General features: G+C 43.1%; 2 protein-coding genes across 5 annotated transcripts; both read right to left on the minus strand.

Moving 5' to 3' along the window:
- Window positions 1-927: 927 nt before the first annotated feature.
- wdtc1 (WD and tetratricopeptide repeats 1) lies at window positions 928-10,480 on the minus strand. Of its 4 annotated transcripts, XM_077013209.1 has the most exons (17): window positions 10,227-10,480; window positions 9,146-9,281; window positions 8,895-8,978; window positions 8,747-8,793; window positions 8,422-8,533; window positions 7,732-7,919; window positions 5,413-5,595; window positions 5,239-5,333; window positions 4,761-4,876; window positions 4,367-4,442; window positions 4,173-4,263; window positions 3,844-4,017; window positions 3,466-3,701; window positions 3,191-3,359; window positions 2,885-3,077; window positions 2,514-2,687; window positions 928-2,336 (listed from the first exon to the last, which is right to left on the minus strand). In XM_077013209.1, the coding sequence occupies exons 2-17, from the start codon at window positions 9,191-9,193 to the stop codon at window positions 2,334-2,336; spliced, it is 1,989 nt and encodes a 662-aa protein (XP_076869324.1). In that variant the 5' UTR covers window positions 9,194-9,281; window positions 10,227-10,480; the 3' UTR covers window positions 928-2,333. The 4 variants fall into 4 exon arrangements, with proteins under 4 accessions (XP_076869324.1, XP_076869323.1, XP_076869322.1 ...); XM_077013208.1 differs by having other exon boundaries at window positions 928-2,687; window positions 10,409-10,480; XM_077013207.1 differs by having other exon boundaries at window positions 928-2,687.
- A 663-nt stretch (window positions 10,481-11,143) lies between these two features.
- On the minus strand, window positions 11,144-14,755 carry cndp1 (carnosine dipeptidase 1). Its single transcript, XM_077013211.1, has 12 exons — window positions 14,564-14,755; window positions 14,370-14,480; window positions 14,047-14,190; window positions 13,730-13,892; window positions 13,439-13,527; window positions 12,997-13,194; window positions 12,731-12,815; window positions 12,480-12,640; window positions 12,059-12,223; window positions 11,823-11,964; window positions 11,481-11,628; window positions 11,144-11,385 (listed from the first exon to the last, which is right to left on the minus strand). Exons 1-12 carry the CDS (start codon window positions 14,564-14,566, stop codon window positions 11,313-11,315), a joined length of 1,482 nt encoding a protein of 493 aa, XP_076869326.1. The 5' UTR covers window positions 14,567-14,755; the 3' UTR covers window positions 11,144-11,312.
- Window positions 14,756-25,749: the final 10,994 nt, after the last annotated feature.

Raw genomic sequence — 25,749 nt, forward strand, 5'->3', positions numbered from 1 at the left:
ACTGCACGGAGAAGCTCTTTAAACAGAAGTATATGCGGCTCTTACAAAAAAGTAGCTGAATAAAAACATTAGAAGAGCCATGACTTTAGACATTTTTAAATCAAAGTTTAAAATACTTCTCACTTGTTATTCTGGAACGGCACTTTAATGGTTTTTTTTCCTTTTTTATTACCCTTCTCGAAACACGCGCAACGCAGCGCGTCATAATACACGCGTAACGCAGCGCGTCAAATATAATACACGCGCAACGCAGCGCGTCATAATACACGCGTAACGCAGCGCGTCATAAATCACGCGTAACGTAGAGCGTCAAATATAATACACGCGTAACGCAGCGCGTGAAATATAATATACGCGTAACGCTGCGCGTCATATATAAACTGGTTACAGTAGTAGACATAATCTAGTAATAGAAATAATCTGTTAAATGTTTAAACATCTTTTAAACTGATAGCGACAACATAGCATAAAATCTGAAATAAATTGTGTCAGTGAATTTTCAGCCAATGTGTACAGAGCTTAAGGTTTGATACTTCTGCTTACTGTCGTCCCCAGGTTTCAGTCCCCATGAGTGGTCATGTAGGTTACTCCTTCGTACACTAAAGATGTGTAGTAGCATATGTGGGCCAGGTGGTGTGGCCGCCTTTCCTCTTTCTGTTTCTGGCTTACGACAGCATATAAATCATTCCAGACACGAAAACCGGTACTCAGCAAAACACGGACACTGAGAAACGGCTCCACTCTACACAGTCCTGATGTGTTTACAGTGGTGGCGGTGGTAGAGCTTATGGTGGAGTGAATGGAGCTGCTCTTCTCCGCCCGCTTAGCCAGTTCACTCAGTTACATAAACTCCACCTGAGACAAAGCAGCGGACATTTACTAACTAAAAATAATATTTTTTTTGAGAAATAACAGTGAGACGTCAGCCAGTTTTAATCATTTTTTTTATTCTTGCAGCAAACTTAGTTACTGAATTCTCCAAAAAAATATTATAATAAACAATGAAAACTAACAGCCTCACCCAAATAAATACGTGACAGCCTAGTGTTAGAGAATTCAGTCCTGCGGTTTAGTGCTCCCCACCAAACCGACGGTTGAAGCCGTAGCGAAGCGAAGAGTGAGCTGGGTTTGGGCTGGGGGGCAGTGGAAACTGCTGCCTAACTTAATCTCTTTGAAACCCACTGCAGAAAGACGTCTGCAGAGACAGGCTCACATACCGAACGGCTACAGAGCATCCCGACGCTCCTGGGACCAACGAGGGATCAAACCCACGAGGAAGCTTAAAAGTGCTTATACCAGTGCCCCAAAATGCCACAAGAATCATCGGGTCAGTTTTTCTGTCTACAGCAATGCTGACAGTTTGCAATTAGCTATATTTTCCCTCTATTTATTTACTTTTTTAAGCATTTTGGCCAAAATAGCAGCATATCCTAATTGTATGGATTACCAAACCAGAGCAGATAGCTAGGTTAATTTCTCAATTCTTTGACCTTCTTTTCCAGAAAGCTGTATGGCAGCTGAAGGAGTCTGCAACCCCTTCTGTGTATTTACTTATGTCACTATTTCATCATGTCTGTGTGAAAAAACAACCATCTGCATATAAGTCTCTGAACTCTGATAATGTATTGCAAAAATAAGAAACATACAAAACTCCTGATATTAACTTAGACGATCTGACAGATGACATGAAACACTCATCAGCAGAATCTCAAAAACTGTGTCGATCCCAGAAAACTCTCCACTTAACAAACATTCAGGAACACAACGGAGCTCTTTTCTGTTCTGGGAAGGATACGAAACCAAAGTGCTGCAGTCCAAACGGAGTTCAGCAGAAGTTCTGAGAGGGACACTCGGGCCGATCCTCTTTCTGTAGCTTCCTGCTTGTCTTCTGAGCAGGAAGCGACCCGGCGCCGCGGTGTGCGATGCGGCAGAGGTCAAACACTAGCAGCCCCGCGTCCCGGAGCGAACGGAGCAGGTGGGCCTGGACGCAGCCCTGCGTGAGGCGCTGGCTTTGGGACCAAGCTGAGACCTGAGAGGAGGTCACACCGGGGAGTGGGCGGAGTTCAACCGCACGCACGCCTTCCCCCACCCCCGCCCCAGCCAGCCACAACCCCACCAAAGTTGTCCAGGGTGATGGTGAAGCACGTCGACTATAGCTTAATGAAGAGCGGATGTCGTCACTGCCTGCAGCTGAAGGAGGACGCAAGAAGGTGGGGGTGGCCGCAGGCTCCTTCTACCCCTCAACAGCATGCTGTTCACCCCTCTTCCCCCAGGGGGCGCCGTGCAGTGCAGAGCCATAATATTCACTCAGCATTGTGCTTGATCAGAGGAGGTTACTGAAGAAACAAAATATCTATGGTGCGTTCCCCTCCTCACAATGTCACACACACACACACACACACACACACACACACACACACACACACACACACACAAGCACGCACACACGCTGTCGGATGGCGTTGGGGGGGTGGAGGTGGGAGGTGGGGGTCCTAGCTGGGGTGACACTGCACCTGGCCCTCAGAGCTGTCCTCATCATCGGAGGCGTCGCCGTGGCTGTTCAGGCCGCTGATGCGGTAGCCCATGTTCAACAACATGACCTCCAGGGGGTCAGCGTTCATGCGGCGCTGGTTGGCTTGGGCCGCCCCCTCCATGTCCTCCACCACACGCCCGTTCTCCTTCTCCGTCTGCCACACACACACACACACACAGCAGAACATCACGCACTGCCTTAAAGATACGTGACCACCTGTCTGTACACTCGGACCACAATCGTTACGGGATCTCCAACACCTTCTTGCAGTTTACATGAGATACGTTTTAAGTCAAAAGTGATCCTGGATTAAGCATCTCACAGCTGGAGCACCTGTGAAGGGTCAGTCACCTCTGGTCTGGGGTTCCACAGCCGCACCACTGGGTCGATGCCGCTGGTTGCCAGGAAACAGTAACTGGGGTGGGGCTGAAGGCAGTTGACGATGGAGTCGTCTCCCTGCAGGATTCGCACCAGGTTGGTCGTCTCCTTCTCCCAGATGAAGAAGGAGCCGTCGTCCGAGCCACTCATGATGTACTGTCCTTTACTGTTTAGACACAGAACAACACTACTGTTTGTGATATTAGAAACATTCTTAGTATTTTAGGCAAAGGAAAAAAATGTTTGTTCTGAGTTAAAGCAAAGGAATATCTTTAAGACCTTCCAAAGAAGTTCGCTTCTTTGATATCCGTGGTGGTGTTGCAGTGACCACAGTAACGGTGCTTGTAGTCGAAGCTACGCTCTCGGAGAATGATCTCATCCTCGGGAATACTCTCCTTCCGGCTGAAATTATGGAAGCGGATCGAGCTGTGTCCTTTCTTGTCATCAGCTGGATAGCAAAAAACACCACACGCACAAAAGTCAAAATGGAGAAACAAAATTAATTTTGTACTAGTCCAAAAGACCCAGCAAGAAGCCAAAGGGACAATTCTCACAGGAGTCCGTTTTGGGGAAGAGGGCGGCTTTGATGTCCTTGTCAAGCGCATTGCAGGCGCTGCTGTGGGCCTGCTCGGGGAATTTGCCCTTGAAGTCGTCCAGGCACTCCAGAGCCTCAGCCACGTACTTCAGCTCAAAGAGGCAGCGTGCCAGGCGGAAGTGGGCTTTCAGGTGGCCCGGGTTGAGAGCCAGGGCCTTGAGACAGTCCCGCAGAGCGTCGTAGTGATCTCCATCCCTGCAGGGCACCAACAGGGTCAAGAACGGAGTGGGAAATCAGGTTCGTTACATCAGGAAAGCAGGCATTGGGTTTTTTCCCCCAGGATGCTGAAACTGATCGATGTCGTCACATGTTAAACAGTAAGTGGTAAAACACCCACCACTTGCGCTTCATGTAGGCGGCGGCGCGGTTTCCGTACAGCATGGCGCTGTGGGCGGCCGCGTGGATCCCCAGGCTGTACAGCTGGATGGCCTGAGTCCACTGCTGCCGCGCAAATGCCTCGTTCGCCTGCTGCTTGATTCTCTCCAGATGAGGTGGCAACTCATTCAAACCACTGCAGACGGGGGGAACGGACGACGACGATGACACACACACACCAGGACAGGGAGGTGGAGGGAAAGACCGACAGGAAGTTAAAAGTGTTGCACAGGTGAACACAAGAACAGCTTGGACCTGAGTCGGGCCACGGTAGTCATGGGGTAGTTATACCTCGTAGCTCTGCTGCTGGCCAGTTTGAGGCGGCTGGCGGGAAGATGAATCCCATTAGACACGCCGTTTGTGGTTTTGCCGTTCTGCACCTCTGGAGCAAGCACATGAAATGAAATGGGAATGGTGAAAAAAGGCCCTCAATAACACTCAAAAACACTGATGAGGCTCGTTTTAACAGTGTGAGAACATCAGACCTGATGAAGAATGGCACTTCTTGGGCAGCAGAAATGTGTATGGCCTCTGTTTAAACGTCAGATCAAACAAATACACCTGGAGGAGACCAAACAGAACATCACAGTTGCAGTCTGTACAGTACACAGCTCAATATACACAGAAAGACAAGAAAACACATCTCATACAGGCCCAGCACTTCCTAACCCCATTAAAGTAGAAATTCCCAATCCAATACATATTATAATTTCCTTTCCATTCCAGCACTTATTACACTATTCATGGCTTGTTGACCAAGGACAGCCAAGCTCAGGTGTCCATAGTGCAGGAACGGAACTGAATGGCAGACGTATCTGTACCAGGACTGAACGTATAGGTGTTGAGGTGGAGTTGAGCTGTCAGTCAAGAGGAGCCCACCTGTTCTCCACCCATGTTCACAAGCAGCTCAGTACCATCTGGGCTAAAGGTGACGTAGGTAGCCACCAGCACCCGCAACCGGCTATTGTAGTCTGGAAGCTTCACAGGTAGATGACCTGCAGAGAGAGAGAGAGATGACCTATGGTAACACTTTCCAGTGAATTAAAATGCATTTTTAAGTGATCATGCATTTGTTTTGCCAAGACGTGTGTAAGGTGTAAATGTGATGGCACAATATCTGGACAAACTACTGTTCTCTTTACCATCCACAGGTAATACAGTTAAATAGGGATACTATATATTCTATGCAAGATCCACTGCTCAAGATGAAAAGAAGACAGCCAGTCATCAGGACTATCCTTGGGACTATCATTGGGACCATCATTGGGACTAAAACTAGGCACATCATGCAGTTCTTCTGCAGGTGATTTGTGATCTTTAGATCAGTCAGAGGTGTAAAGGAGTCACAGCGTATTACCTGCTACATAATACTGTCCTGCCCCATCTGGGATCGGCTTCTGTTTATCACAGAACGTATGAACTCCGGCAGATGTGCTGTGACTCAGCGACTTCCTGGAGGACACGCGGAGTGAGATCAGCCAAGTCTTTGAAGGGCAGTGCGGGGGGCGAGTGCTGAGAGGGAGAAGCTCACCTGTGGTTGTGGATCATGCGGATGTCGTAGAGCCGCACAAAGGGGCCGTTGGCCCCCACTGCCAGGTAGTTGTTGTCCCGCGGGTTCACCGCCAGACACTTGGCCTCCACCAGCTGCCCACAGAACTCCGTCAGGTCGATGAGGACCTCAGAGCGCTTGCTGCTCTCCCTCAGGTCATACTGCCTGAGGAGGAAACACAAGGGGGCTAAGATCACCTCCACCTCCACCCCCACCCCCAAAGCTCAGGCTGTGCTGCAGAACCAGCACAAATCATACAGATTCACTTAATCATGTAATGAAGTAGTGGAGTACACCACAGTAGTTCCTTCAGGAGTTTCTTCATTGTCCGATATGGCGGTTTTACAGTTTCAGCATTTTACCATTACCATTTAATCAAGGTTTGCGTTTTTGAAGTTAAAACAACGGTGTTAATTAGTTCTGACCAATAAATATCTACATCAGACATTTCGTTCTGCTCTAAATGAGCTTGTTCTGTTTTTGTGCCTGTTCAGTCCCTCGATGTTACGTGGGCTTTAATTTGCATGTCTTTGGTTTCTTTTCATTTGTTTCATTAAAGTTGGAGACTTGCATTTGATTCCTCATGCTCTATGACTATTGAATATCTTAAACACGATTATGATTAATGTTGGGTTCAAATCCTCGGCCCAACTATCTACACTGGCATAATCCAAGTTTGCTATTCAGAGTCTGTGACGAGCTTAATAGCAAGAATAGAAGTACACTTCACAGGTTTAAATAAACAACACTGTTAGATCCAGAAATTACACACTTTGCTAAGGTTGCATCGTGCTGCTAAGATTCACAGCCAACCCTCGTCATGCGTGTCTGGCGGTTAATGAGAGTGTAAGTAGTTGTGACCCAGAGTGACAGCAGCTAACCGGCTGCTTCTCTTAGGGCCGCACTGGGAGATCTGCACTAGCCCAGGGGTCGAGAACCACGGATTCGCGAGCCAGAAGTGGCTCTTTAGATGACTGCATCTCATTTACAGGTAAATCTGATCTTTCTTAATTCCACTGACATTTTAATGTAAAACATTGCAGAAATCACAGTGTTGAACATAAAGTTCAAAATATAAAAAGCATTCTCATGCATTTAAATCCATACATGTATTTTCTGTTGCACCTCTTCAGGGCTGCGGGGCGAGGAGCCAATCCCAGCTGTCCTTACAGTAGGAAGGCTCGACACACAAGCTCTATTTTTATTGGATAATGCAGTAGCCCACATGAGTCGTCGTCAGCTAAATAATTTATGCAGGGCAAACCTTTTGAAAAAAAGATGGAGTACTGTATGTTTCAGCACAAATGGACAGAGGAATTTGACTTAGTGAGAGTGCAGGTTCTGTAGTGCGTCTAATGTGCAAATATAAAGCGACACTTCAACACACACCAGGCTACATTTGAAATATCCAGTGGGGGACAGCAGGAAGAAATTCAGACTTATACTCTACAATTGTTGGTCTTACCCAAAAAATCACGCATTTAGTATTTAGTGTTAACAAATCTTGTATGGCTCTCATGGAAATACATTTTAAAATATGTGGCTTCAAGGCTCTCTCAGCCAGAGTGGTTAATCTGAGTGAGACGCGGTATTAGGTTAATCTCTTCTGTGGACCAGGAGAGTAAGAAGACAAAAGCAGGAGACCTGCAGTCATGTGTGCATGTCTCAGCCAACGTGCATATGTATGTGCGCATGAGTTGGCTCGTGCCTGGATATGTGTGTCTGTGTGTGTGAGAGAGAGAGAGAGAGTGTGTGTGTGTGTGTGTGTGTGAGTGTGTATATGTGTGTGTGTGAGAGTGTGTGTGTGTGTGTGAGAGAGAGAGTGTGTATATGTGTGTGTATCATGACAGCCCCCTGATGTGGAATGCTGTCTAGTGCCAGTACAACAGCTGCAGCCACTCAGATGTAACAGCGTTCAAGGACAAAAGCGGCTCTGCCCTCTGAAGATAGAGATGGATGAAGCAGGAGGAGAAAGCTTCACCTCAGAGGAGCACTAGGACGTCAGAGCTGCTCTAGCCTGTCCCCAGCCGCTCTAGCCTGTCCCCAGCGTGGACTAGATCTGCATTACGCAGGACATTTTCTAATGCATTTAAAATACTCCAATGATGTCACTTAAGACCAACAAGTTCTGTTTCATCAGTAATCGGGTCAACGGTGACTTCATATTTTATTCATTATACCCGTAATTTAGAATTATCAATCTGAATTACAGAACAAGCACTGCGAGAGCAGGCGAAACCCCCGACACCGCTACCACAGAGTGAGCGAGGTCAGGAGGCGTGGCCAATCCCACCGGCCTACCTGATGACCCCGTCCTCCGCAGCGCTCCAGAAGGTGTTGGGCCACATGGGGGCAGTGGCGATGCGTTTGACCCGGTTGGTGTGGTCAGAGAACATGTGGATGGTCTCCTTGGCAGTCAGGTCGTGGACATGCACTTTGGTGTCTGCAGCTCCGGTAACCAATATCCTATCTCCAGAGTGAGGCAAGAACTGCATAAGGAAAAATCCCACAGATCCCAGTTACAGGAATACGGACAATAATTACCCTTCTGGGAAGAAATGTTCATGGGAATGTCTCATGCAAAGCCATGTCTGGATTATGAACAATAAATAAATTTAGCCAAAGATATGGAAATCTGTGGCTTTTTTAATCTAAAAAGATGACAACACTGACAATGGTATTTGATTTTTTTGTATGTTTTTCACTCCTGAGTTTTAAAAGCTGATTATATACAGAAACAAAAAAACAAATTTGTGTTCAGTGGTTAAGACTGGTTCTGCCTGATGGACAACATCCACTTCACACTGACACAGGTTTTCTGTAGACAATTGATTTTCTTGTTGTAATCTGGACGTAACCTCACTATTGGATTATGGCCCAACATACTTCTCCAACCTGTTTAGGGACTGCAAATAAATCAACCCAAAACGTACTTTCCCTATTCAATAAGACACCTGGCAGCACAACAGGGTGTGACGGATTTGGCCGTACCTTAACGGAGAAGATGTTAGCCGCATGGCCCGTGTGCATAGTGGTGAGCTTCTTGTGTCTGAGTGGATCCCACACAATAGCATGCTGGTCATCGGAGCCAGAGGCCAGCAGGCTGGAAGGAGCAGGGGTGAAGGAAGGAACACCCTCAGAAACTGGTGTGTCTGGACAAGGCAGCCACGCCTAACCAGAACAACCGAACGCAGCAAGCATGTGCTGGGCTAACGCAAATACACATAATAAAAGTCTTCGTGATTAAGGTTAATTATGTCACAAATAACCAATATGTTTGTAAATCACTTTGCTTTTGTGTCTGAACATTACTTACTCTCCTCTCTCGTTCCATTCCAGACAGTTAACACATCCAGAGTGGCCCTGACAAGATAAAAAGAGACATTTGCCTAAAATATATACCAAATCAAATCTAAAACTTTGTTTGTATTAATTACCACTACTAATTATAGAGGGCACATTACCTGGAGCTCGGCCTCCAGGCCCAGTCGTTTTATAAAAGGGTCAGTCACATGGAACTGAGTCTGGAAGCGCAGGGCCCTGCTCTCCTACAAACACCACACATCAACATTCAGATGATTCCTGAATGCACATCAGACTGCTTCCCTGAATGGACTATAGTTCACTATAAAACAATAGAATGGGAAACACTCCTGCATGTGAGAGTTTGTATATATTTAAGGTTTGACACGTTAACCAGGATATTGTGGCTCACCCGAATTTGCCTATGCAAAATATCACCAGTAATATTCCTTAGAGACATGGCTTCACAGCAAATCACTGAGCATGGTCTCAGGGTGAAGAACGCAGGGGTCAGAGGTCATCAGCCATCTGTATATTCCAGATCGTCACTGTATTGATAATATAAAAAAAGACTTCAGTAAGAACAGAAACGTCTGTGTAAACTTAGTTGAGAACAGAAACCTCTGTTTCAGTGGAGTGAGATGAGTATAGTCCACACAGCTCGCTTTAAACATCCAGATACAGACTCAGTGTATGTTAATGTAGAGCAACTACATTAAGCAGTCAGCTCACACTTACACGTTAGACAGTGATAAAATGGCCCTTTTTAAAATCACAGCCAACACAGTTTGGTTACACTAGCCTAGCCGCAGCTAGCTGGTTTATTCCAGTTCTCTGACCAACAGGTCCAACAGTGTTTGTGACACTGGACACTTAACACAGCGAGAGAACTGAGCCGTGTCCCCTCAGCTGCTTAGTTAGTGTTATTAGAGTTAGTGTTGGTTATTGTGTTAGTGTTAGTTATGTGTTATTAGAGTTAGTGTTAGTTATGTGTTATTAGAGTTAGTGTTGGTTATTGTGTTAATGTTAGTTGTGTTATTAGATATAGTGCTGGTTATTGTGTTAGTTATGTGTTATTAGAGTTAGTTATTGTGTTAGTGTTAGTTATGTGTTATTAGAGTTAGTGTTGGTTATTGTGTTAGTGTTAGTTATGTGTTATTAGAGTTAGTGTTGGTGTTGCTTATTGTGTTAGTGTTGTTAGTTGAGTTATTAGAGTTAGTGTTGGTTATTGTGTTAGTGTTGGTTAGCCAGGCCGCTAAAAACAAACCTCACGAGCTGAGCGCAGCAGTTAACGGCCGTTATCTACCACCCATCCACCCCAGCTAGCGGAGCGGCTAACCCAGCACATACAGCTACACGCGAACACTTCAGGCCTTTACTCAGTACTTCACTTCAGTTATATGTCAAAGCGTTTTTCCCATCGTATTGTGTCGGCTCGTTCCTGCCGTTAGCCCCGTTAGCTTAGCCGAGCAGCGGCGCGAGCCCCGTCTTACCTGCGGTGTAAGTGCGCAGCAGGCTAAGCTAGCTGAACTAGCCAACTGTGAAACGACGTGGTCGACAGGGCCAGACGCAAGTCATCAAATAATTCTGAGGTTTTTTAAATGTTCGATGCAGAGTGTGTGGTCCTATCTCACCGCTGGTGATCAGTCGATCAGAGTATTTTGTGTCCACTTACACACATTTTGGCTAACAAACTGCTCTTCTGGTTCCCCTCTGACAGCTAGGGTTGCCAGATCCCCGCAAATAGCTATGAATATTTAAAAACAGCAGAGAGAAGACATACATTTAAAATCCCAGATAAACTTTGTTTCTTTTCAGACACTCCCAACATGTCTAAAATGTAATTAAATGAAGTGATATTTTACTAAAATGTAATTTTTCCATGTAATTTAAACGTTTAGAATAGCTTTTTAAAACTATTCATATTACAGGAGCCCTCTTTAGATGGTATTTTAGTCAAGCATGTCAAACATTAGTAAGTGTCATGACTAGAAAACATTATGATTACACGACTTGAAGAATTGTGCGCAACTGAACACCACTTTTTTAACACAACTTATTGGTTTTGACGAAAGTAAGAAAAAAGAATCTGGCAACATTCATCGTTAAAGCATACTTCCGGTCTTGGAATTACATAATAAATGTCACTTCTTTTAAATGTCAGTTTGTCTAAAAAATAAGTCTCAAAATAATAAAATTACAGTATTTATTAAATAATAATTAGAAATAAATAAAATAAAATAGCTTTTTAAAACCTCAATTTCAGGCACAAAAAAACACAAGCATATAGCATTTGTACCATTATGTGTATGGTACTAACCATATGTGTATGGACACAACCATATATATGTTTTATGTAAGTCATGTTGGGACTCCAAACAGTTCATTCAAAATAACATGCACAGACATACAGATTGCACTTCAGTTTATTATTTCCATTAGCAATAACCAATCACAAGCAATATATATGTAAATAAAAATTGTAAAAATGTGTAATTTGAGGACCAAACTAAGCTTAAAATTTCTCAAACTGGCAAATCAATGGTAGAGAGAACAAGTCTCAAAACGTGATCTGATGATCAGTCCTTGGTAATCTGAGCCACTTCATGCAAGTAAGCAATGAACAGCTTGGTCCCTTCAATGTAGTTGTACCTGAGAAAACCATAACACACAAAATCAAAAACACCTGCAATTCACAAACAAATCAAAGCAATTTGACAGGCCAACCATTCCAAATGTCTGTGTACCTGCTCATCTTCTCATTCTGTGAATGAAGGCCATCGTCAAAGCCCCCAATGGGCAGCATGATAATGTTCTTTTCTGTCACGTCCTGAAAGGTCCTGGCAATTGGAATTGTACCTCCTTCACGGATCAAGTCAGGCTCCGTGTTAAATGCTGCATTAAAAGAGAGGAGAGCATTCCTGATCCAAGGTCATGGCAGCTTATTTTAACACACAATAATTGCCACGATGTTCGAGCCAAATTTAATAAGAAATGTAAGTGCCAGTTGAACTTTAATATTCACAAGTTTTATTTAAGAAATCTGAAAGATGTGATTAATATGTGTGGTGTGTTTGTATGAAGATCACCTCTTTTGACTGCTGCCTTCCCTGCCTGATACAGAGGATGTTTTGGGTCAGCTAACCACGGCTTGGCCCCAATAACCATCCTCACTTTCAGTTTATTGGGACTTTTCCGCTTTGCAAACTCAGAGTGCAGATGGTCTGTAACCTGCAGAAGGGCTCAAGTCCACTTATACTGACACATGAAATGAAATGGCAGTAAATATCAGTTTTGCATGGGCAGCGTCTCTTTTCAGACTCACCTGTTTCTCGACCACTGCAGGGTCCATGTCTGGGACCTGGCGGATTGAGAACTTAGCCGTCACCTTGGCGGGGATGACCGTTTTTGTGCCTGGGGCAGAGAAGGCCCCCTCTATTCCATGAATGGACACGGTGGGGTAACGCCACCGATGAGCAAGAAGCTCAGTCTGCATAAGGACAACAGATGGCAGCTTCATGTTCACCATAATGCCACGTGCAAACACCATCACAGCCTTCATGTTCACCATAATGCCACGTGCAAACACTATCATAGCCTGCTTGTTTACTTATTTTGCTTTCACCACATTTACAGAGACATACATGATTGGACAGCTGCTTTACAACTCTGGTGATCTCTGGTGATCTCTGGTGATCTCTGGTCATACATACTCCCATAATGCACTTATAGGTCTATGTCCTTACTTTGTTGTTGTACATGAGCTGGTCGACGCCAATCTTGGCTCTGTAGCTGTCCATGTCAAACTCAATGTCTTGATAAAACCTCCATTCGTCATGAGAGAAGGCACTGACTGCGTCCATGATGCCGGGGATCAGGATACTGCCATCAGGACTGATCATCGTGTCTGTAAGAGTTTACTGCCCTGCATTAGATCCGTGACACAACTGACATTTTTTAATCGTATTTAAAGCTGAGATATGAATTCAGAGAGCACCTAGAATCCCGATTAGATCAGTCATGGGCTCGATCACGGTGCCTCCGTGTACCCCGGAGTGTAGGTCCTGCTTTGGTCCTTCCACCTGGAAACCAGCGCAGATCTTTTACAAATAGGTGGTCTTGGTATAAAAGTCACATGGATCTGATCCAGCACTACTCAGAATACGAAGCAGAATTTGCCAACAGCACAATGGGATGTAGAAATATGTTATAAAAGGTCATTTTTTTCTGTAATTAGTAAAAAGTTTATTTTCACTTGGGCACCTCAGCAAGGAAGTAGCAGTTGCCCCTGGTTCCATAGGTGAGGGCGGGACGTGAGCTCAGCCAGCCGCAGTCAGAAATGATGATGTAATCAACGTCGGAGAAGAATGTGTCTTTCTGGGCCTCAATCATGGCAGCCAGGCCATTGGAGCCCGTTTCCTCCATTCCCTCGATGATGAACTTCACGTTCACGGGCAGGTCCTGAGGACAGCAGGACAGACAACTGCCTCAGTCAGCAGGACGAGACATGCAGGACTAGACATGCAGGACCAGACATGCATGACTTCTTTTGACATGGTCAGTTTTTTAATCCAACCTGAAAGAAGGCACAAGTGTTCCTGCAGTCTTAGACTATTGATTGTCATACTGATGCACCATATGTCATGAACACATCCTTGTAGGATGCCCTGAATGTCCCGTCACACTCATGTGTGGTATGTCCTACTATTTTGAGAGCCTGGTAAGCCTCCACTGCATGGATCCACGCCAGCACCGGTGCTTTGTTATCTGACGCCCCTCTGCCATACAAATTTCCTGTGAGGAGACATATTGAAAATGAACAAAAAGAGATCCAGTGCTGTACTAGATCATACAACTCAGAATAAGCTAATAATCTCTGATCAGAACATAGAGGTTTTGCATGGCTCTGAGTGACAGTACACGAGAGGGTAACTTGGGAAATGTAATAATACAACACATCATTCAGAACCATCGTAACGGTGGACAGTGACAGGACCATTAATGTCAGTTAAGTTGTAGGGGTCTGTGGACCATCCGTCTTCCTTTTGGGCTGGCTGTACATCCACGTGACCGTACACGCAGACCGTGACATCGCTCACGTTAGAACCAAACTCTGCTGTTACCACTTTGGGCAAAGCTACAGTGCTGCCATCTGGCAGCTGAGCAGTAGAAGACGATATGAAAGAAAACAGAGAGGAAACAGGTTGAGAGAAAAAAAACATTTTCATTGAATTTAAATGAAATAGCTCAGTACAGGATCAACATAGCAAGCCAGGTGAGTGAGGGTGTTCGGGATGATGGTGCTGGGCCCACCTCCTGCATGCCGATATCCACCATCTCCACCTTTCCCCCAAGGTGCTGCAGTTTCTCCACCACCAGCTCCATCATGCGATGCAACTCTGACCTCTTAGTGATGTCACTCGAGTCGCTCTCCACGGCAACCCACTCTCGCAGTGCCTCAAAGGTTAAACACACACGTAAATACAGACATAACGTCCAACGTGACACAAAAAGGCAGCAATAAAAATTTATGAATCAATAAACAGAATTCTTGATTGATTTACATGCCACGCGATTAATAAAGCACAATTGGTTCAAACAGCGTTTGAAATGTGAAGTGAAAGCTCTGCTGATACCTGCACATATTCCTCCTTATGTGTGTCCACATATCTGGTCAACTCATCAAATCCGAATGAATGAACTCCAGCTGCTAGAAGCAGCAACACTACAGCAACACTATTATTTTTCTGGAGAAAATGTCTGATAATTAAATGGAGGAAAATATATTTTCTTCTTTTACATTAGTTGAACAAAGCTCCTTGTGACTTACCATATCCGGCAGCCGTTGTTGGGTCGTATCGTGGAGATGGTCTCCCAGAGTGTCCCGGGTGTTAAATAGCCTTTATAGCAGCACACCCCCTTGAGGAAAATTCACAGAAGCTTCAGTTCAAGGGACCAACCCGCTTAGCTGACAAGTTTTCTCTGACAAATCCAAATTCTTAGGCAAAATTGATCAAACGCTTACACAAGTCACATGCTGTGTTTTTAGTTAGAGGGGCAGAGTTCAGGGTTAGCCACATTCCAGACTTTAACAACACACACACACTCATAAGATTTTGTAACAATGGAAAATAGCAGCAACTGTGTGTCCAGTTAAAGGTTAGAAATGTTTCCATTAAGAAAATAATTGTTCTGGTTTAACACCAGACTCCCCCCTCAGATTGACTACAGCACTCTAATGACTGCATGATAATATCTGCAGGTTACTCTCAAGGATTAATGGCTATATTCTAAAGTATTTGTCCTTTTACCTCAGCAGCAAACTCCAATACAGCTTGAACTACAGCTCAAACTAAAAGCAAAGATATTGTTAGTATTAACACGTGCTCAATAGATTTGTGTAGCAACAGAATATCTGTAACATCATTATTTAATAAAGATCCAACAAGGCATCATGTTACAGTTACAGAAAAGACATTAATTGGATTTAAACATTGTGTAAGCAGGATTACATCACATTATAACAAGAGTCACTCAGCAATCACACACTGTAACAAGAGTCACTCAGTAATCACTCACACTGTAACAAGAGTCACTCAGCAATCACTCACTGTAACAAGAGTCACTCAGTAATCACTCACACTGTAACAAGAGTCACTCAGCAATCACTCACACTGTAACAAGAGTCACTCAGCAATCGCTCACACTGTAACAAGAGTCACTCAGTAATCACTCACACTGTAACAAGAGTCACTCAGTAATCACTCACACTGTAACAAGAGTCACTCAGTAATCACACTCCCTTTTTTATTTTATCCTCCCAATCAAATTAACAGCTTGATGACTTTTCACACTGCAACAGAACCTTAATGCCGAGCCTGTTTAGGCCTTTTACCATTGGTGCATTATAGTAGTTAGTGACTGGAACAGATGTACAGTTGGGACAGAAGTCGGTGTGGAAGGTGGAGGTGTTTAGATCGCAGCCCCAGACAGAAACCAGGACCCCTGTGGCTCAGGATGCCTAGCAACAAAAATCCCAAAACTGCCTTGACTGGCCTGCCAGTGCCTTTCTGCACTCTGTACCAGGGCCATAAATTCACAGACTGGAATCCAGGAACCTTATACCAGCTTGTTATATTGAACCATGACTTTAAATGCCATCAGACTTTAGACTACCAGGACAACCAACCTTTTACTGTAATATGCATCAGACTTTAGGCTACCAGGACAACCAACCTTTTAATACGCATCAGACTTTAGGCTACTAGGACAACCAACCTCACACACCCCAAGCCATCCCAAAACACTCCATTTCCACTCAAATTTTTCCTTAAACAAAAATTTGTTGTCCTAACGTAAATGGAGGTTTTGTCAGATGACTGGTGATTTGCAAGAGCTATAAATATGAATCATAACGGAAGCTCCCCCATCATCAACACTAAGGACATTAGTATGCATGAACTACGGTGGCTGAGAAAACCCATTGCGCTGCTAAAGAAAAACGCTGCAAATCCAGTCACACCAGTGGAGGTTCTAGAGCATCTGAGGGGGTGCCAGACTGGGTCCAGTAGGTCTGTTATGGAGGGGGAGATATGGGGGGGGGGGTGTGACATGACTGAAAGTCACTGATTGACGTAACCCCCTAACAGAACAGCTCGCTGAAATATAGCCACAAAACTCCTTAGTTGCCAATACTGCTGCCAATTTATCACCATTCACGAAATTATTTGTCTCACACCTTAGTGGCTGTAGGGGGGGCCAAAGATGTTGTCACAAGGGCACTGCCCCCTAAGACCCTGCCCACCACCCCACCCCACCCCAGAGCCCCCAATGCACAATTACATGGAAGTTTTTCTGGACTAATTATTGAATGGGTTGAATGGGGCTGAAGTAGTAAAGGTCTTTAAATTGAGCTACCTAGCTACAACACAAATCTTGTTTCTGGCTAAAACCTACGTCACTGCTCATAATAATTAGTTCAGAAACACTTCCGTTGTGTTGTAGCTGGATTTGCAGCTTTTCTGGATTTGCTGCGCATTTCCGACATGTAGTGTACGCATTGTCATTTTGAAGAATTTGCTTTGTGTTTTTGCAGCGCGTTTTTCTTCTGTAGCTCAGTGGGTTTTCTTGGCCTTAATGATCTAATTAAAATTAATCCGCCCTGCTGATTAGAGTGGTGGTCCTGTGGGCCGAATTATTGAGTTGTTCATAACGCTACACTTTGTTTCCTTTCATTAACACACATATTCCAGTTTGAGTGCTAAGTTTATTGTTTTGTTTCTGTAGCTAAATAATAAATGAAATAATCCTAATATACACAGTCTATAAATTACAGTAAGTCTAATAATTTTTATTGTAAATGACAAGCAGAGGAAGAAAAAAGGCAAAATGATCCAGCTTTGCTTTTTAAGAACAGCACAGGATAAAAGTGGAACTGACACTGAAAAAGCACCAATCCTGTCAGACATGAGCATGTGTTACGACTACTCTAGGCTATAGCCCTAACAGAGAATGCGTATGATATGGAAAAGAGGGAGTGAGATGGATATGAATGAAATGACGAATTTATTCAAAGTATGGCCAAGGGATGTAACTCCAGGACACGACACAATGCTCAAAATAACAAACAAAAACGTCTCTAACCAAAATAATATCAACTACCTAACCTGATGCGATTTAAAGAAACCAAAGTAAATAACAATAACCTACCCTAACTACCTATGACAAAACAAAGAGAACGGTATAACCAAAACAGCGTCGTGTCCTTTCTTCCCGTCTGGGCCGAACTAACAAGCAGGATATTTATACTTACACACTATTTACATATATATACACATAAATTATATACATAAACACATACAATATATACACCAGCTACCAAGACCAAAAGGGGCAAATCCAGACTCAAGTACAGGGACGAAATAATTCAAAGTCAAATACCAGAAAATCAACCAAACAATCGAACGAACTCTATAACACACCACACGCCAATCTGGAGAATAATCTCCTCGTCCTGCTAATTCGTCGGTCTTTTAAAGGTGGGACTTCGGGTCTTGGGCGGTGAACAGCCAATCCACAACAACCAGGAAGAGGGAGAGTGACATGGTTGGAGGAGACACGCGTCTGGACCTGTAGCGTCAGATACCAGCAACGCAGCGACCAGCAGTGGTCGTAACAGCATGAAACGCAGGCAGTGTTTTACAGTTTTTCTCAGTTGATTTGGTACATTTCTCACATCATGGTTTACATTGGCATCACAACAAGTGCATTTCACAAAACAGTTGGTGCAAACAGCAAAACTCAATGAAATACCTGCAAAAGCAGATACTTCACTCAAAATTCTTTGTTTTTGCCTCAAAAGCAAATATTTAGGTCAGTCAATTTGTCAGTACCTTCAGAATATCTAGTCTGTGTGCCATTGCCTATGAACAAGGCAGTCAAAATACTTAGTCATTGCCTATGAACAAGGTAGTCAAAATACTTAGTCATGTTGTCAGTGCAACTATAAGTCACAGTCAATGCAGACTGTATATTCTGATGGAAACTAGCTAAGCTTTTGATTTCAAGAAGCTGCACATTCATTGGTATTTCAAATAAATGTTACACACATACAAACTTACACGGAACACAAAGTTACACATGACTGTATGTGGGAGACAAGAAATTGGACTGGAATCAAATTTGTACAGCAATATTGTTTGACTGTATTGTTTGCACTGCAATTTGTTGACAAAAACAAATCTGATTGAAATTCAGAAAAAACCGACAACTGACTGGAAAAACTGTAAACTTAGTTTCTGGAACCTCTGCTACCCCTATGAGCTAATCTTGATATCCTTGATAGTCTTGATGAATTACATACATGTTTTCTCTATGAAATGTTTCAACGATTGAAAACCAGCTTCAACCATTGTAAGACCATGACTTACATGTAAAACATGGTCCACATGGTTTTGTCCCCTCATGCTTACACCACACACACACTTACTCCTCTTCTTGGCTGTTCACCCTGTACATGGCCTTGTCTTTCCATTATGAGACTTTGTGCTACTGCAGTGTTTACCATCTATAAATGTTTGCCAATTACAGTAAAGGTTCATGAGATGCACCTCTGACCTATGGTTGAGACCATTGGTTGATCTAAACCTTCAACAATTCCCTTTCTTACTGTAACTGAGTGTTCACCTGCAAACAATATAAACAAATTAGGATAAATTACCAAAATGTAACAAAACAATAAACTAAATAAATAAATGTAAAATGATGCCTTAGAAATTATGCCTTAGAAATGGACGCAGACAATTGTTTGCATTGTCATATGTATTACAGTATGACAATACAAACAATTGTCCGCGTCCATTTGCAAAATGTACAAAAGCATTTGCAAAATGTGAAACACAATGAGAAATGCAATTATGATGTGCACAAGTAACAAGTAGATGTGGAGATTGAATGAACAGTTTTAAGAATTTCAGTTCTGATCTGAGAAATAAACCAAATCGACTGAGAAAAACTGTGTGTAATAAAACAGTGCCACTAGGGGGCGATCTTTATAAACTTCCACTGAGTAGATTTGCTCATTGTGTGCAATTGTTTCTATATTTGATTTTTAATCTGCATATCAGCTTACGCTGTTTACACTAATCTTTACCACAGAATGACGTGCTCCATGACACTTTCAAATTCACCTGAATTCATACCAAAAATGTATATAAATACAAAAATATTATGTGAATGTAAGTGTTGTATTCCTATGTAAACTACATGTTCTGCATTGAATCAAACAACATTTCTTTCAAAGGAAGTGAAGATGGAATACTGAAGGGTATCCTTTTGTAGTTCCTGATTCTACGTCAAAATCCCCTTAGTGTAGCTGTATTTAAAATGGCTTTTGTAGACTTTATTCTCACCAGTTGGGCCAAGCTCTGGTTTATGAGCTCAAAGGAAGGTCTGATATGGCTGGGAGGATAATCTCTTAATTTTAGTGAGTTAGCATGGAACATGAACTGAAATGTGGCTTTCTATCATGAAAAGATTATACCGTTTAAAGGATAACGCTGTATTGTTATAACTGAATTGCTGAATGAAGTACTGAGATATTTTAATTCCCAGCAGGTGTGAATTGTGGTGTACAACCTAGACCCCAGTATAAAGACACTTCAAGCACTGCAGGTAAATTGTATGAAATTTACCTGGTCTAGATGCTTTTTCAAGGTAATTTGAGGTTCTGCAGAGCTCTGGGTTTAATCCCTTAGTTTCCTGTGAGAAGCCGTGATACATGCAGAAAAGCATTCACGAGATCAGACACTAATGTTGGACCAGAGAGCCAGGTTTGTAATCTCCATTCTAGTTCATCCCAGAGGAGTTTGAGGTCAGGGCTCTGGGCAGGCCAGTCAAGTTCTTCCACGCCATACATCCTCACTCAACACTGCTGAGGCAGAAAAGGGCCTTGTCCAAACTGCTCCCACAACGGTGGAAGCCTACAATGGTCTCTAAAATGTCTTGGTATGAAGCATTAAGCTTTTCCTTTGCTGGAACTACGGAGCCTAGCTCGTGCCCTGAACAACAACCCCATCCCTGCTTCACCTAACATCACACTTGGCACAGTGCAGTAAGGCAGGTTCTCCTGGCATTGGTCAAAACCCAAACTCATCCATCACTTGGCCTGAGAGAGAAGCAAAACTGTTCACTCCACAGAACACATGTCCACTGCTCCAGAGTTGAGTTACACCCTCCCTCTGCTGGACACGGTGCTTTGGTGATGTTAGGTTGGCATGTGACTGCTCAGCCATGGACACAAAGCTCCTGGTGCTCAGCTTTTGAGCTGATCTTCATGCCAGGAGTCAGCAGAGAGATCCTGCTCTACATCGGGGTTCCTCTCTACATGTGCTCCTCCACGTTGTGGCTGGAGTTTCTGTGGTTCCTAAACATTTCCACTATTCAATAATACCATTCACAATTGATTGTGAAATATCTGGGAAGAATTTTCATGAACTCACACTGTGAATGAGAAAGATGTATCGCCATGGACAATGCCAAAAAAAGGCTGTGAAACGATCTACAGGTATGTGGGCGAAACAAGAAAAGAGAGCAAAATGGAAAATGGAGACGCCCACACTGATCTTGTGTAGTGGTTTCAGTCAAATCAGATTAGCAAATGTTTTAGCTTCTCGCCGACTTTAGTGCCACTGTGCAGTACACTCTTATAAGTCTATCAGATCTCTGTGAACTCCTTTTATCAGTGTGTGAGCACTGGACTAACTGGGTGTTCCTGATTGGAGGTGGTTGTACTAGAATCTTAGATTTGTCCACTCTGCTGGTGTGAGCTTGGCACCTGACCCTCACCAGCCTTGGCAGGACTATGAGAGTCCTATAATGCCTTCAAACATTTTTTTATAAAAATATAAAATATTTGGGAAGCCTCTACATTGCCGTCTAATGAGATGAGATACCAAAGAAGGTGAAGTGTTGAAGTGAAGGTGAAGGTGAAGTGAATGCAGGAAGTGTTATTGGGACCACAGAACAGTGACAGGTTTCAATGACCAGTCATGTAAGCCTTACTGTATTTATTATTTGTGATGCATTAGAACAGGGGTGGCCAACCCGTCATAGACCAAGAGCCACTTTTCTTACTGTGTTACGGCAAAGAGCCACATCGTATATGGGCGAGTGTAGATTGTTGTGCGGGGGGGGGCGAGTGTAATCTGTTGAGCGGGGGGGGGGGGGGGGGGGTGGTGAGTGTAAATTATTAGCTGTGAAGACAGTCAAATGTTTTCCGGTTTTAAAAGTATTAGCGGCTCGCTAGGCTTCTAAACTAACCGCGCACCACGAAAATGTAGCAGTGTGTCGCCCCGTTTGTGCAGGTGAGCCCGCGCGCGGACCGGCTGGGGAGCCGCATGACACCAGGCGAAGAGCCGCGGGTTGGCCACCCCTGCATTAGAAGGTTAAATGAAATAAAAAAAAAAAGTAGTGCTAAAAAAAGTAGTGCCAAAATAATATAACATAATAAAACTGGTTCTTCCTCCTATTAATTCAGAAGAATTCACTCTGGTGTGTGATAATACATACGCCTCTTGTGATAATACATAAACCTCCACACTGATACTCTTCTTTGTCATTGTTCCTGGGTGCCAATTACTCTTCCCAAATTCACCTTTTTAATTTCAGTATCATCAGCAAAACGACAAGCCACTATTGTCAAATGGAGCTTTTGGTAACTTATTTTAGTGGAGGTGATTGAGTCATGGGGCCATCAGAAATGCCAAAAGAGATGCATGACCCCCTTGTACCAGAAAGCTCCTGATGAGAGTTATGACTACATTAGGGTGAATGATCAAAGTAATTCCAACTTTCATCCAACCTGAAGGTTTTGAATGGACAGTGCGCCTCCCACCCCCATATAAATGATAACGAGGAGGCGGACATGAGCTAAGCAACATGAAAGCGTTCAGTAGCACACTGACAGGTATCAGTTATAAGGATGTGGTCACACAGGAGAAACTCTACACACCTACAACAGTGGAAATACAAGTGGTGCACTGCATGGAACAAGACCCACGTCTTAAAATACATTACAGGATTTCATTTGAAATAAACCCTTATGCCTGGTGCCCTGTGTGACATTTACAGTGTTTTGAGACACTTGGAACAAGAAAAATAAACCCTCACAAACGACAGGCGACTAAACTGTAAAGCGACCTTGGGTATCTTGAAAGGCGCTATATAAATTGAACATTCATTGATTCATTCATAAGTACTCAAGTGCAGAAATAACAGACTATTTTAGGTTTCATAGCCACAAAGCCTATAAGGACTAAGAGCTGAATAAGCAACTTTAACTTTTCTACCTAGCTAACAAACATGGATGGCCCATTTCATTAGGCAGAGTGAGTTAGCTGACTAGCCAGTCACATAAAGGTATTGGTATTGACAAGCAGCGGCAACAAAATTACAAACATGTTAGAACAGTCTGTTCAAATATCAGTTTTATCCTAAATTGTAAACATTCACCATTTTACTGATACCAGTCCTACAGATTTTCACAGATTTCCTGGGTGTGTAATAGTAATTTTCTCATCTGACTATTCACATATGTTCTAGCAGTTGCCACCATTATGCAGGACCTCTGGGTCTCTTTAAGACCGATAAAGTGCTCTGCTATCACTAGTTGAACATTAACAGATTAACAGACTACAGTAAAAAAAAAAAGAATGGGTAATTGTTCATTCTACCTGGCTATTTATTCAATCTCATAGACTGAAAAATGCAACTTGTATTAGATTCAGTATTACACATTAAGTGACAGAAGTGTAATGCACTGTATTAATATTTAGTTTATTTGTGCTTTATACAATTTGTCTTGTATTAAAGATGAGAGGAAATGTAGATGCTCTGTCACTGATGGACTGAAGTGTTCAAGAATCGTCTAACTGTGGAGGATATTCACACAGCACCCAGTAGTGGTCAAATTCTTACTGAAAACATGAATGCTGCCCTAGTACAGTTGGCTTATGTTGAGAGTAATAAATGAACAATTAATATCATACATCATGGTTGAAATGAGTTTGAATTTAAATTGTTGATACAACCTGAAAATGACATCTTTTCACATTTCACCATACAACCGCATTTTAGATGCAATTTTATGTCTTCTGCTGCATTTTAAACTTTCACTTAACCAAATAACAGCATCTTGCGTTTTCAATGGGATTTTACGCTGTGGTTATGTTCTGTTCAATTTTAGTCTACGTTTTTCCTGTATTAAGAGTGTACATGCATAAATAGGACACTTTCCGTATGAGTTTCTCTGTGACTCACCAGAATCACATAAAAAACAAAGAAAAGTGACATCAATGACATCTTCCTGCCTTATAGAGCATCTTTCCAATTTAAATGAAATGCAGCCAAGTGAAATTAATATCAGTCCAACTGGAGGGAATTCAGTAAAATAAAGATCACTTTATATAATACACATATGAATACCAGAGGAAACATGTTGTGATCAGCACTTTTATTGTACCTACTGAGATAATGGGACCATTTGTACTGTCTGCATGAATAAGTTGTCACATTGCTTCGCTGAAGTCATTGAACTTATTTTGGTCAGTCAACAGTCTGAGTTTCATGCCTGAGTTTGATGTCGATGTAACTGACAATACTGTGTTAATCTTTAACTGTGTGCAGGTATCAGGACAACCATTCAACTCATTCATACTCAAAGAGAGAAATGGCAATCCACTTAAAAAGTTCTGACCTCCCCGATGACATCCTCCTCACATATATGACACATCCTCACATATACATTTTCACATTTCACAATGTTTAACTACATTCTTTTCCACAGAACATATGAACATATTAAGTTTAAGATTACCTCTAAAATGGATAGAAATTTCCCAGTTACCAATAACTCTAAAGATTGCTCATTTTCCTACATCCCAGACAGAGCACACTTAGTTATTTCATACCATCCCAATAAACAGGTTCTTCATGGACTCTGAGCTGTCAAACAATTACCAAATTAGAGCTGTTACAAAAGGGGTCTGAAGTAGAGCATACAGTGTTTTTTGAAGCATGGAAAAGTTTTTGCCAGGACAGCATTAATCAGCCGAGGTCCCGGAGGTACCGGTTCTGCTCTATTTAGGTCAGTAACCTCCAGTAACCCACGCCAGCCCACCTCCTCTCCCACTGTTTACTGTCCATTGTCCATGGGAGTAATTCGATCACTGTGGAAATTAAACTTGCTTTGAAAATAACAGCCCGAGCAGCATTCTCTCTCTCTCTCTCTCTCTCTCTCTGTCACACACACACGCACACACACACATATGCACACAGACCCACCCATTTTCTCTTCAAAGCCTCTTAAATTTTCCACGAAGAGCGAACAAAGTTTCTACCTGCAGAGATGGAGAAAGTTTTTTTGTTTGGTGTTTTTTAATTGTTTTTTTGGGGGGTCGGTAGTGACCTCAGCATCACTTTAATTGTACCAACAACTCCCCCTTTGTACAGGAATCAGGAAACCAGGTTCCTGGACACACAACCATCTCCATGGACCACAGACAGTTTGTACAGTTCACTGTGGAGTCCAAACACCTTTAATTAAACATGATGTTTGCTTGCTTCTTTCAGAGTTTCCCAGTTTGACTGTTTCCCAGTTTCACTCTTTCCCAGTTCTGCTGTTCACATAGACCCAACATGTTGAAGGTTTGACGCTCGATCTGATTTACGGATTGGATTCCACCACAAAGTGATATCAGTGCACACCCTCTGTGCAGTTTCACACAACCCAGGTTATGGATCTGTACAAAATGGTCTACTCCATACTGTATACTGCATACTACACTCAGTATATACTGGATACTGGTCCCTGTAGTAGTATGCATTATAGTATCCAGTATGCGACAAATGCAAATAATACTAAAGGTTGTGTGAATATGCAAATGTTCCCTCCAGGAAGAGCCATTCCACCAACATTTGACAGGATGCAGCGAACTTGCATACTCTTTTGCATACTTGAAAAATGTATTTCAGTCACATACTGCATAGGGCATACTGATCTGGGGCCCAGTCAGTACATAAGTAGTATATAGCATGCTATTTCGAACACCGCCACTCGCTAAGTTGTGCAACTTCAGCTACACATAAAAAGACACAAGGAATGAATGTCTGCAGCATTGTTGTCATTATTTTTGTTATTTTGGGAAACCTTAAAGTTACTGGTTAAAAAACCCAAAATTCTTGGTTGCCTTCCTCACGTGTCATGGGTGCACGTGTGAGTGGAGGCATTCCCAGTAGAGGAGGAGTCCATTCAACAAATAACTTGATTCATTTAAATGGTTTATGTTTTAAAAGTTTTGTGTTAAACTTTCAAAGTTTGAAGCTTTTGCTGTTTGTAAGATGCTTCAGTCTGCAGGACGAAGGGGGCGGGGCTGCTGTGGTCCTGTCCGTGGGCTCGCGGGACATTTAAAGCATCACACATTAAGTTCCTGAGCTCAGCAGGATAGGATCACTCCACTT

The sequence above is a fragment of the Brachyhypopomus gauderio genome, chromosome 7 (genome assembly GCF_052324685.1).
Source record: "Brachyhypopomus gauderio isolate BG-103 chromosome 7, BGAUD_0.2, whole genome shotgun sequence".
Taxonomy (NCBI): Eukaryota; Metazoa; Chordata; class Actinopteri; order Gymnotiformes; family Hypopomidae; genus Brachyhypopomus; species Brachyhypopomus gauderio.

What these genes read in the sequence shown, in the direction of transcription:
- wdtc1 (XM_077013208.1), bottom strand. Translation starts at nt 9,193, where the DNA reads ATGTCTCTAAGGAATATTACTGGTGATATTTTGCATAGGCAAATTCGG. An exon ending in GCGGAGGACGGGGTCATCAG is followed by an intron (nt 5,596 to 7,731) that starts GTAGGCCGGTGG and finishes TTTCCTCCTCAG; the next exon opens with GCAGTATGACCTGAGGGAGA. An exon ending in GCCAGCAGCAGAGCTACGAG is followed by an intron (nt 4,018 to 4,172) that starts GTATAACTACCC and finishes CCCCGTCTGCAG; the next exon opens with TGGTTTGAATGAGTTGCCAC.
- cndp1 (XM_077013211.1), bottom strand. An exon ending in CTTACCAGGCTCTCAAAATA is followed by an intron (nt 13,195 to 13,438) that starts GTAGGACATACC and finishes TGCTGTCCTCAG; the next exon opens with GACCTGCCCGTGAACGTGAA. An exon ending in CTGCAGTGGTCGAGAAACAG is followed by an intron (nt 11,965 to 12,058) that starts GTGAGTCTGAAA and finishes GCCCTTCTGCAG; the next exon opens with GTTACAGACCATCTGCACTC.